This window comes from Solanum lycopersicum, chromosome 3, assembly GCF_036512215.1.
Source record: "Solanum lycopersicum chromosome 3, SLM_r2.1".
NCBI classification, from domain to species: domain Eukaryota; kingdom Viridiplantae; phylum Streptophyta; class Magnoliopsida; order Solanales; family Solanaceae; genus Solanum; species Solanum lycopersicum.
This window is the reverse complement of record NC_090802.1, coordinates 58,286,913-58,300,577: the sequence shown is the minus strand read 5'-3', so window position 1 is coordinate 58,300,577 and position 13,665 is coordinate 58,286,913. Positions and strand designations below refer to the sequence as shown.

Genomic DNA, 13,665 nt, shown 5'->3' with positions numbered 1-13,665 from the left:
GACAATTATACCCACTAATTAACTTAAGGTTACCTCTTTTAACCCCCAAGTAATTAGACTTATTATCATTAACCCTCTAACTTTATAATTAAAGCAGGAATAGTCAAAAAAGTCCCTTAAAACGTATAAAGAAATCCGACCCGAACTGGGATTGCGTAGCCCGTGACGGGCCGTCGCGCCTGCGACGGTCCGTCCTGCTGTCCGTCGCATAGTTCAGAGACCCAAATTTCCACCAAGGGTCTGTGACGGTCCGTCACACCTGTGACGGTCCGTCCTGCCATTCCGTTACGAAGTTCAGAGAGTCGATTTTCAGTACCCAATCTCAGATTTTCTAAGTGTTTTGAAACGAGACCCTGCGACGGTCCGTCGTGCCCATGACGGTGCGTCGTGGGGTCCGTTGCCTCAGCCTGTTTTTCCAGAAATAAAATCTGCTTTTCAAAACGACTAAACAGGTCGTTACAATAGATACCAATTTACCCATCGTTCGTCCGCGAACGATCACAAGAAGGAAAACAAGGGCGAAAAGGAGTACCTGAATCTGTAAACAGGTGTGGGTATCTTTCTCGCATATCGACCTCGTTCTCCCAAGTTGCTTCTTCAACCGGCCGATTCTTCCATTGCACCTTGATGGATGCAATCTCCCTTGACCTCAACTTGCGAATTTCCCTATCTAGAATGGCAACAGGTTCCTCCTCATAAGACAGATTCTCATCAAGTAAAACTGAATCCCAACGGATAATGTAGTTTCCATCCCCATGGTATCTTTTCAACATAGACACATGGAATACCGGATGCACTCCGGACAGCCCTGGAGGCAAGGTTAACTCATAAGCCACCTCCCCTACTCGCTTAGTTTACCTCTTTTACCAAACCGCATCACCCCTTTCATTGGTGAAACTATCAACAAGACTTGTTCACCCTCCATGAACTCTAAGTCTCTAACCTTTCGATCTGCATATTCTTTTTGTCTACTTTGCGCCGCTAGAAGCTTTTCTTGGATGGACTTCACTTTCTCTATCGAATCCCTCAAAAGATCAGTGCCCCAAGGTCTAACCTCAAATGCATCAAACCATCCAATGGGAGACCTACATCTCCTACCATACAATGCTTCAAATGGAGCCATATCAATGCTTGAGTGATAGCTATTATTGTATGAAAACTCTGCTAAGGGTAAGAAGCTATCCCAATGGCCACCAAACTCTATCACACATGCACGAAGCATATCCTCCAACACTTGAATCGTCCTCTCAGACTGACCATCGGTCTGAGGATGGAACGCAGTACTAAGGTCCAACCTAGTACCCAATTCCGCATGCAATGTTTTCCAAAACTTAGAAGTAACTGCGTACCTCTATCTGATATGATGGATAGTGGAACCCCATGCAATCGCACCACTTCCGAGATGTAAAGTTTGGCTAACTTCTCTGCATTGTAAGTCACCTTGACCGGAATGAAGTGAGCAGACTTAGTTAACCTATCAACAATCACCCAAATGGAGTCATACTTACCCATTGTCTTTGGAAGACCAACCACAAAGTCCATTGCAATTCTTTCCCACTTCCATTCTGGAATGGACATTCTCTGAAGTGTTCCTCCGGGCCTTTGGTGTTCGTACTTTACTTGTTGACAGTTTGGACACTTGGCAATAAAGTCAACAATATCACGCTTCATTCTACTCCACCAAAAGTGTTGCTTTAGGTCACGATACATCTTGGTTGCACCCGGATGTATAGAATACTTTGAACTATGAGCCTCTGTCAGAATAGTGTTGATCAAATCATCAACTCGGGGTACACATACCCTTCCCTTGATTCTCAAAACACCTTCCTCATCGATTTGTGCTTCCTTAGCCTCTCCTTTCAACACTTTATCTCGGATCCGGATCAATTTTTCATCATTAAACTGTTTTCCCTTAATCTTGTCAAGAAAAGAAGATCTTGACTCCACACTAGCCAACAATCTTCCCTCCTTATTTACTTCTAACCTCATCAAGTCGTTAGCCAGAGTCTGAACCTCTCTAGCCAATGGACGTCTAGAAACTTGCAAGTGAGCTAGACTTCCCATGCTTCCCGCTTTTCTACTTAAAGCATCTGCCACAACATTCGCTTTTCCCGGATGATACAAGATAGTGATATCGTAGTCCTTTAGTAACTCCATCCATCTCCTCTGTCTTAAGTTCAAATCTTTCTGGGTAAAGACATACTGAAGGCTACGATGATCCGTGTAGACCTCACACTTAACCCCATACAAATAGTGTCTCCATTGCTTTAATGCAAACACTACCGCAGCCAATTCCAAATCGTGGGTCGGATAGTTACGTTCATGCACCTTTAATTGCCTTGAAGCATAAGCAATCACACTCTTCTCTTGCATTAGTACTGCACCCAAACCAGAATAGGATGCATCACAATAAACAATGAAGTTCTTACCCTCTACTGGCAAGGTAAGGATAGGTGCGGTAGTCAACAAAGTCTTGAGCTTCTGAAAGCTTTCCTCACATTCGTCCGACCATACAAATGGAACATTCTGCTTAGTCAAGTTCGTCAATTGGGAAGCAATAGAAGAGAATCCCTTGACAAATCGGCGGTAGTAGCTAGCTAACCCAACAAAGCTACTTATTTCTGACACATTAGTGGGTCTTACCCAATTCTTCACTGTCTAAATCTTAGAAGGATCCACCATCACTCCTTCCTTAGAAACCACGTGCCCCAAGAAGGACACTGCATCTAGCCAAAACTCATACTTAGAGAACTTGGCATAAAGCTTTTTCTCCCTCAACATTTCCAATACAATTCTCAAATGCTCCTCATGTTCCTTCTTACTTTTAGAGTATATCAGTATATCATCAATAAATACGATCACGAAGAGGTCCAAATATGGCTTAAAAATCCCGTTCATCAAGCTCATGAACGCAGCAGGGGCATTCGTAAGACCAAAAGACATCACTACAAATTCGTAAGCCCATACCTCGTTCGAAAAGCAGTCTTTGGCACATCCGTTGCTCGTATTTTCAATTGATGATAACCGGATCTCAAGTCAATCTTAGAGAAGACACAAGCACCTTGTAGTTGATCGAACAAGTCATCAATGCGAGGAAGAGGATACTTGTTCTTAATAGTTACCTTATTCAGTTGTCTGTAGTCTATGCACATCCGAAAACTCCCATCCTTCTTTTTCATAAACAAAACCGGAGCACCCCAAGGAGATGCACTTGGTCTAATGAAGCCTTTGCTCAACAACTCTTGAAGTTGGGCCTTTAACTCCCTCAACTCCGCGGGAGCCATTCTATAAGGGGGTATAGAAATGGGGCGAGTGCCCGGTTCAAGATCAATGCAGAAGTCAATATCCCTATCTGGTGGCATACCAGGAAGATCTGTAGGGAACACATCCAAAAACTCACGGACTACCGAAACTGACTCAATCGAGGGTACTTGGGTAGTGTCATCCTTGAGATGTGCCAAGAAAGCTAAACACACTTTACTAACCATTTTCTTAGCACGAAGAAAGGAGATGATACGCACCGGATTAGAAGTGTAGTCACCCTCCCACACTAACAGATCTGTCTCAGGCTTGGCTAACGTCACAGTTTTAGCATTACAATCCAAGATCGCAAAATTCGAAGAAAGCCAAGTCATACCCAGAATTACATCAAAGTCAACCATTTCTAGAATAACTAAATCTACATAAGTGTTGCTCCCCACAAAAGTCACCAAACAAGACCTATACACTTTTTCAACTATCACAGACTCACCCACCGGAGTAGAAACACGAATAGGCATATCAAGTAATTCACAATGTAAATTTAGACCATTAGCAAATGAGGAAGATACATAAGAAAATGTGGATCCAGGATCAAACAATACAGAAGCCATGCAATCACAAACCAAAAGATTACCTGTGATGACAGCATCAGATGCCTCCGCTTCAGACCGCCCAGGGAAAGCGTAACAATGGGCCCTATCGTTCGTCTGTCCGTTGCCCCTAATATGTTGTGATGTAGTGTCTCCAGTTTGCCCATCACCTCTGCCGTTTTGGTGACCACCATTACCTCGACCACCACGTCCTCCAGAATAACGGCCTCTACCATGACCACCTCTACCTCTAGCTATTGGGGGTCTATAACTTTGTTTGGGACAATTCCTTCTAATATGTCCAGTCTCCCCACATCCATAACACTCTCTAGAGTTAAGCATAGGTCTCTCAGAGAAGTGTTGACCGGTCTGAGGTGGACCCCCAACTACAGTCTGTAGTGAAGACTGAATGGGTCGAACTGAGTAACCTCCGAAACCCTGTCCTCTAGAGTAAGAACCATTAAACTCACCTCCCTTTCGAAACCTCTTTGATGTCGATGTCGAGGCGAAGTCATCGGGCTACACTCCTTCCACCTCTATCACGAAGTCTACCACTTCTTGGAAGGATTTTGCCGTAGCCGCTACCTGTAAGGCCGAAATCCGCAACTCTGATCTCAACCCCTTCACAAACCGGTGAATCCGCTCTTGTGGACTGAAACAAAGTTGAGTGGCATATCTGGATAGTGCACGAAACTTAGCCTCATATGCATTGACCGACATCCTACCTTGCTCTAGGCTCAAGAACTCGTCTCTTTTTCTATCCCTCAAAGTCCGGGGGATATACTTCTCCATAAACAAGCTAGAGAATGAGGCCCAAGTCATAGGTGTTGCCTCTGTCGGTTGACACTCAACATGTGATCGCCACCACATTTTGGCGTTCCCTTGAAACTGATAACTCACGAACTCAACACCAAACCGTTCTACTATACCCATCTTGTGTAGTAGCTCATGACAATCAACCAGAAAATCGTAAGCATCCTCAGATTCAGCACCCTTGAAGACTGGAGGTTTCAATTTCAAGAAATTACTGAAAAGTTCATGCTGATCATTTGTCATTATGGGCCCCATAGTCAGACGTGGAAACGTGCCTATTTCCAATGAGGCATCCATGCGGGGAGCCATAGTAGCCGCATGTTGTACCTCTGGAACCTGAGGTGCTGGTGCAGAAAACACTGGGGGTGTCTGGCCCTGATCAGATAACCCGCTAAGATAAGCCAGAACCTGATTGATCATCTCTGGGGTAGGTTGGGGTGGCATTTCCTCATTCTGTACTTGCTCATTCACCCCATCCTCCCCCTCTCTTATCACTTCCTCAGTCGGTGGAGGAGTCACCGCCCTAGCATCAGATGGACTAGGTGCTCGTCCTCTTCCTCTAGAGGACGTCCTCCCACGACCTCTACCACGGCCTCTTGCCGTTGTTCTTCCTCGAGCCACAGCCCCAGTGGCTGGCTCAGGCGCACCCTGTCCCGCTGGTGCTGGTGTTGGTGTTGGCGTAGGCGTTGCTCTAGTTCTAACCATCTGCGAAATAGAGTGAAGATGGTCAGATACCAATTTGTATCACCTAGATACCAATTGGACCCAAGTAATAGCACGAAAGAAAGAAAGAAGAATGAAATTTTCCTAAGTCTTATAGCCTCTCAAAGAAAAGTAAAGGCGTCCCCCTACCGTTCCTTAAGACTCTACTAGACCTGTTCTTGTGTGATGAGACCAACGAACCTAATGCTCTGATACCAAGTTTGTCACGATCCAAAACCGAGCCGCGACTGGCACCCACACTTACCCTCCTATGTGAGCGAACCAACCAATCTAACCCTTAACATTTCAATGTATATCAACAGAAAGTAATGCGGAAGATTTAAACTCATTGATAAAAACAATTCAAAACTATTATTATCATCCCCAAAATCTGGAAGTCATCACCACAAGAACATCTATGATCAAATGACTAAACTAAGAGTATCCTAAAAGCTAAAACAAATAAAAGCTAGTCCATGCCGGAACTTCAAGGCATCAAGACATGAGGAAGAAGACCCAGTCCAAGCTAGAGGCATTAGCTCACCCTGAATATCCGGTATGACGAAGACTGGCTAGAATCACTGTTGAGTTGAAGATGACGGAACGTTTGCTGTACTCCACAGATAACAAGAAGAAAACATAAAAGTAGGGGTCAGTACAAAACACGGGTACTGAGTAGATATCATCGGCCAACTCAAAATAGAAAACAGTATATACCAAGTAATATCATAAACTCAACTATAATACTCAACATGTAGCAACAACAAGTACTATATCATTAACAATTACCGTCAAGTTCACACATGAGGACTCAAGCCTCAATATCATACTCAGTTGGGAATTAGATTCATTAGATTGAGTATATTAACATCTTTCAAGATTCATTATTCATCCCTACATCTACGTGTCGGTTCGTGACACCCGATCCCCTAAATCTACGTGTCGGTTCGTGACACCCGATCCCCTAATTCTACGTGTCGGTTCGTGACACCCGATCCCCTAATTCTACGTGTCGGTTCGTGACACCCGATCCCTTAATTCTATGTGTCGGAACGTGACACTCCGATCCCCTAATCTCTTTCTATCAATTCATCAAGCCTTCTTTCTCACCAAGGCATCATCAATCTCATTACTTTAGTTCATCAAGCCTTCTTTTATACCAAGGCATTATCATTAACAAGAGATTAGGTTTTTATCAAGATTTGGGATTCCATGACTTCATCATGCTTAATATAATCACAATTATATAATCACATTCATGCATGCATACAATTAAGCACATAGCAGGGTTTACAATACTATCAATACATATCATTCTCTATGAAGAGTTTACTATGAAAGCATGAAAACCATAACCTACTTCCACCGAAGAATTGAATCAAGCAAGAATTTTCCCAAAGCTTTGTGTTTCTCCTCTTCCTCGTTCGATTCTCCCTCTCTTTCTTTCTCTTGTTCTTTCTATTTTCTTTATTCAAACCCTCTTTCTTTTACCCTAATTAGTATATAATTAAGAATAAAAGATGACAATAATACCCACTAATTAACTTAAGGTTACCTCTTTTAACCCCCAAGTAATTAGACTTATTATCATTAACCCTCTAACTTTATAATTAAAGCAGGAATAGTCAAAAACGTCCCTTAAAACGTATAAAGAAATCCGACCCGAACTGGGATTGTGTAGCCCGTGACGGGCCGTCGCGCCTGCGACGGTCCGTCCTGCTGTCCGTCGCATAGTTCAGAGACCCAAATTTCCACCAAGGGTCTGTGACGGTCCGTCCTGCCATTCCGTTACGAAGTTCAGAGAGTCGATTTTCAGTACCCAATCTCAGATTTTCTAAGTGTTTTGAAACGAGACCCTGCGACGGTCCGTCGTGCCCATGACGGTCCGTCGTGGGGTCCGTTGCCTCAGCCTGTTTTTCCAGAAATAAAATCTGCTTCTCAAAACGACTAAACAGGTCGTTACACTAAGTTGATGATTAAGGGTTAGGTGTAATGTTTTAATGATTGATATATGATTTTAACCATGTTTTGTTACCGCTAAACAATAAGTTGGACTATGTATATGAACTATGACTTTCTTCCTTATATTTCTTCGATGTTTTAAAATATTATTCTGAAAAAAGTTTTAAATTTCAAACTAAAATTATGATTCCTTTCATAGATAGAAATTCATATTGACTTCAATATAGTATTAAATCTATTTATGATTTTTATTAAAAAAATGAAATTTATTTTCAATTTAGATACATTTGATTTTCTTACTAAAAGAACCCGAGTGAATAAGGATTTTTTTTAATGTTGAACATTTTTTTCTTGTTTTTTTTTTTGGGCAAAAGTGCAAATAGAACACCATCTACTAATTAAATTCCTTTTCTAATTTTGTTATCAAATTCAGTATAAAATTGAAGCTATTTGTTAGGTGAGATTTTGTGCTTGGGGAATTCAGTCCTAACAGTCGGGTCAAATGTGAGTCAAAATGTAAGAGGTCGTTTTATAACTAGTTAAAATTGTATAGCTATTAACTGGCTTCTTTCATCAAAAAAGCAGAATAAGGATGGTGATTATAAACATAAGATGGCGAATTAAATTTATCACCCAATAGTTACCTTAAGGAAAAAAAATTCGCAATATACAGAGTATGATTCTTTTTTCATGTTTGGCCTAGCCCTTTATCTTCACCTTTTATAGTTGGGGGAGGGTGGTTAGTAGAGGTCAAATCCTGTTACGAATTAATAATACTTGAATTTTGATTTTTTTAAATTAAATTATCGGTTCTTAATCGGTTTGAAGTAACTTCTTAACGAGTAGTAAATTAATGGATTCTCTTTAATTTATACCATTTGATATGGAATTTCTTGACTTAAGGTTTAGTTTGATATTTTTATTTCTGGTTGTTTAAGCTCTTTGTTATTCTACAATGTGTGATTGATTGCTTTTGAGTAAGATACAATTTATCAACTCATATGCATCATTCATTTGATTTGTCACCTTGTTTCTAAATAATTTTTTTGGTCAAACTTAATGGTTAATTAAATCAAGATAACCGAACAAATAATTAACTATCAATAACTGATAAATAGATAACAATCAATAACTGATAAATCGATAATCGAACCGATAACAATCAACAATCTCATATAAATGGATGAAAAGGCTTGCAATGCCCATGAGATCATTGAAAACAATGAAGATTAAGACCAGAAAAGGTGGCCAAAGAATAAAGTCGTGATAAAAGTAATCTCAATGAAAGACTTTCTAGCGTAAATTATAATTTAATTAGGCTCTAATAAATAAGTGAGTGTATTGGGTGAGAAGCCAAAAAAAAAAACTACATACAAGCCTATTAGTGGAGATTTGTTACAATCTCATATGATGTATCAATAAAATTGTCAGATAATTATCATATTAAATACTAATTATACCAAGATATTAACGAATGAACCTAAATATTAATTATTATTTTTTGAGATATCCAAATCTTATTTTCCAATAATCATCCACATATCGCAGGAAAACAAAATGAACAGAAAAAATATTAAGAAAGTTTGGTGAGTTTTCAGTTACGTATACAATGCGTTGAATTTAGTGTGTCAGACTATGAACTGTATCTTGATAAAGTAAGACTAAACTTATAGAATAATTGGTGAAGTGAAGAACTTTTATATGGACCCTCAATTCTTCTATAAGAATAAGATATTATGTCACTCCCTGAAATTATTCCTAATCGGACACGGTACTTAACTAGAGTCACAAGTTACCCCAAACTAGTCTCATGGTGTGATATGACATTAAGATTAACATAAATCAATAGAAAATTGAAACATAAACACAAAATCTAAATTTGAAATATATATATATATATATATATATATATATATATATATATATATATATATATATATATAGTCCATAACACAGAAATAGACTGATATATCTAACATAAGCAGAATCTATATCGATATGACTGTTTGAAAGCCTTTACTAATATGAGCTGCTAGGAGAAATCTCTAGCTAATAACTCCAAATGTCTAAAACTGAAAGTAACAACTGAAAAGAAAGATAAAAGTACTTGTCCTTGAAGTGATGATGAGAACTTTCCAACACTGTTGCTCGATGATCAGAGGTAATAATAAGCACGAACTGGATACTAAACACCAAAGACCTCTATTATCAAATGAGAGTATGTTATCAATACTTTTTGTAACCTTACGGGGGTGAATTAAGGAAATGAGAATATTACCTTTGGTGATCAAGATTATCATCATGTATGTCCATTGTTGCCTCCATTAGAATTAACATCATCATCAAAAAGGAAATTCAAATTGTCAGTCCGCATAATCACATCAGTGACATCTTTCTTCTTCAAAATACGTCGATGATTTTCTTGAGCGTTAAGCCAGGAACGAAGGGTGAGTTCTTGAATGAAAAACTCACATGCCTTAGCAAGCAAAACAGGCGATTCAGAAGTGATCCTTCGGACATCCTTGTTCGTCTTCATGATGTTCTTGATACGGTTAGGTGAAACTAGCAGATTGTTCTTGAAATTGTCAATTTTCTCCATTTCTCTCTCCTGGTCTGTCCAAAACATCTCCATATATTCTTGCTCAATCTTTTCAATGTTAAGATGAGACGTCGTTGAGTAAGCATCAACGGATTGAGTTGCATTCACTGTGGATTTCTCAGAGTTGTTTTCCATGGTGATTTTTTCGTTGTTTACAAGCTCAGACATGGAGAGAAATGGAAGATTGATACATACACACAACTGGGTTTTCTCTATATATAAAGAGAAAAATAAATCTAATTATAAATTTTTAAATCATATTAAATGAATGAACCTAGACATTTTTAAATCTACGTTCAAGCTAAGACTATTAATGAAAAATTGTTACAATTTAATATGTCATAATAAAATTGTAAGAAAATCATTTTATTAAATACTTGTTAGTTCTAGTCAATAAGGTATTAAATATTAGTTAGTTCTAGTCAATAAGGTATTAAATAATGAGCGGAGATATTAATAAAATAATTTTTTAAATTATTTTTCTAGAATCCTCCATATATCACAAAATATCAATAATTAATAGAAAGAAATAGAAAATTTATTATATATGGGCTTTCATATATGTGTACAATGCGTCAAGTTTAATGTCTGGTAGACTATAAACTTTTATAATTAGATTTATTTTTCTCTTTATATATAGGCTAAATTTTTAATTTTTATATTGTGTTAACAAATGTTTTAATTTTCTAAAGGAAAATCACTTGTCTGTTCATACATTTTCCGATTTCTCTCTCTTTTTCACTTTTAATGGAAAACTCATTATTCTCTCCCTAAAATAAAATATAATTATTAGAAATTTCTTCGTACGATTCTCATAATGCTACATCAGTATAAGTATTTTTATTCAAATATTTTATTGATCAATTCTTCATCAAAGTTTGAATTTTTATCAACTTTATTCCTTGTTAATGGATTTCTCGATGTTACTCTCTTGCCATGTATAATACATGTTTACAGTCAATTCTATTACTTTAATTTAATTCTTAATATTTTTATATTCATTGTGCTTATAAAAATGCATACTTTTAATATAAAAATTTATCATGAATTAATTATTTTCATCTTTATTTTGGCTCTAATAATATACTTGAAAATAAATAAGTGTGATCAAATTAATAATATGTATTTGATTGAAATTAAAGAAAAAGATGTTGAAAAGTAACTTTACAAATAAAAATGAATAGGATGATATATTTGTATTAAAGACGACTAAAATATAGTTTCATTCTAACAAAACTCTAACAAGAATAAATAGGTCTAGAAACATCTTTATATATATGAAGTGAATGATTATCAAAATTTCATGCAAGCAAAAATCTACCACGAGTGATAACAACAAAATTAAATAGTTCTAGAAACATATTTAGTTATTATTAGTAGTATTACCTCACTTTTGTATTTTCTTTATTTTTTATGAGTTATTGTGATATCTGTTTATTATATGAAAGTAAATAAATAATGATTACGTTTGGCTCTTAATAAGTATATATCAAGTATAACATTAGGTGGAATTAATCAAAATTAAATTAGAATTTATATGTATATTTAAATTTTGTGTATTGAAATATTTTCAATTTTCTGATTTTAAATATGCTATATAAGAAAATTAAAATTCAGAAGTTAATTTTCTTTTTGAAATAAAATAAAACAATAAATTCATATAAATCGAAAAGGAGGGATTCATATATTAAAAATGAAATGTATATGTGTTATTATTAAAATGAGCTTTCATATAATTCTTTTTAAGAAAAACGTTTGGCTTCTTTCTATTAATTTGTGCATATATGTGGAGCTTTAAAGATTTGAACATTTTAATATAGAAATATAATGATTTGAAAACTTTAATTTCTTTGTTTTAACTACTAATTTGTTACATATTTGAAAATTACATAAAAAAAAACCAAAAAACGAAATGTAACAATTTAAGATATTTTTAGAAAAACATAGTTAAAAAAATGATAAAATTTGATTGACTCCCTTATTTTTGTCGAAACAAAAAAAAGTTGCGTATATTGTTTGAAAATAACGTAAGAACTAAAAAGTACTATGAATCACACTAAAATGACAACTACAAATATGTGAGAATCTAATAAGAAATTCCGTTGACTTTTCTAATATCACTTGTATCACATAAAATAAAACAAATATAGTAACATATATTATTAGAAAAAGACACAAAAGGTACATAAATTCATAATTTGAAATATTTTTTAAAAAAATACATGTAAAAAATTTAGTTAACTTTTTCAAATTTCATTTGTGTCATATAAATTGGAAAAAAATTAACCAACTAAAATACGTTGGGCCTGCGCTAGCGCAAGCACATGATATCTAGTGTGTGTGTGTATATATATATACACACACCAAGATTTTCATTCTTGATTTTTGAGTGAATTAGGTGTGAATACTAATATTCATATCATCATCCACTAGCTTTCTTTTCTCTTTTTAAAATATCAAATTGAAAATACTGTTATTTAGGCATCGACTATTTTTATGAGGTTTTTCGTATTTCTCTTCTTTTTTTTCACAATTAAGTTCTTAGTTTTTCTTACCAAAATTTTCAACTAAGACAATGACATTGAAGTTATTGGTGTAATATTTTAATAATTGATGATCATAAACATATTTTATTATTGTTGAAGAGAGAGTTGGGCTATATGAACTGTGATTTTTCTTGCTAAATTTTCTTCGATCTATTAAATCTTTTCTTGAGAAAAGTTTTGAATATCAATCTATAATGATTTCATGTGTAGAAAGAAATTGGTTCATATTAAATTCAAACACAACATTAAATTTATTTCTAATTTAGTTAATTTTGAGTTTCTTACTAAAAGAGCACAAGTGAATAAGGAAAAAATATTAATGTTTTTTTTTATTTTCTTTTTTAATTTTTTTTTTACAAAGAAGTAAACTCAAAATACTAGGTTTAACCTTTATTACTCGTTTTTCAAGTATGAAGTCCTTAGAATACATTTACATAACTTTTTTTGATAATTAGTTGATAATAGTACAGAATACCAGTTGCGTTCGAACAATTTCTTCGTAAACAAAATCGTTTAAGCCAAAAAAAAATCACTTGTTTTAATAAATAATTTTCTTGATAAATAGAAAAACCAAACGTAAAGGCGGTGACGGAAAAAAGAAAATCATTCTATTTAGATAATGAGATAGATGAAGGGAAAAATAAGTGGAATGTGAAATTTTGCACCTTCAAATCTTGCTCCCAGATATAAGTGTATCAAATTAGTAGATAAAGGAAAAATATTATACTTGACCATCTGATAGGATATTGTGCCCAAGGATTTGATATGTGTCCTTCGATTTAAACAAAATGAATAAAAATATGAAGAAACTTTGACGGGTTTTCATGTATGCATATAATATGTTGAATTTGCTGTATCGTAGACTATGAACTATACCTTGATAAAGCAAGATAAAACTTATAGAATAATTGGTGAAGTTATAACTTTTATGAACCAAGAATATTTTTGTAAGTTTAGGATCTTATGTCACCTGTCCAAGAATACCTCTAGACGCGGTACTAAGCCATAAGTCATGATCCCTAGCTAATCAACCTCATGACATTATGATTTACATAAATCAATATAAAATTAAAACATAAACGCAAAAGATAAATCTGAAACATTTATATAGGCCATGATAAACTAATATTGGAAAAAAATAACATAAGATATTTATATTTAGTTGTCAGTAAGCCTTTACTAGTAGGAGTTG

General features: G+C 35.6%; 1 protein-coding gene across 1 annotated transcript; it reads right to left on the bottom strand.

The window, feature by feature from the left end:
* Window positions 1-9,627: 9,627 nt before the first annotated feature.
* On the bottom strand, window positions 9,628-10,062 carry LOC138347701 (nuclear transcription factor Y subunit C-4-like). Its single transcript, XM_069296008.1, has one exon. It carries the CDS (start codon window positions 10,060-10,062, stop codon window positions 9,628-9,630), a length of 435 nt encoding a protein of 144 aa, XP_069152109.1.
* Between the last annotated feature and the right edge of the window lie 3,603 nt (window positions 10,063-13,665).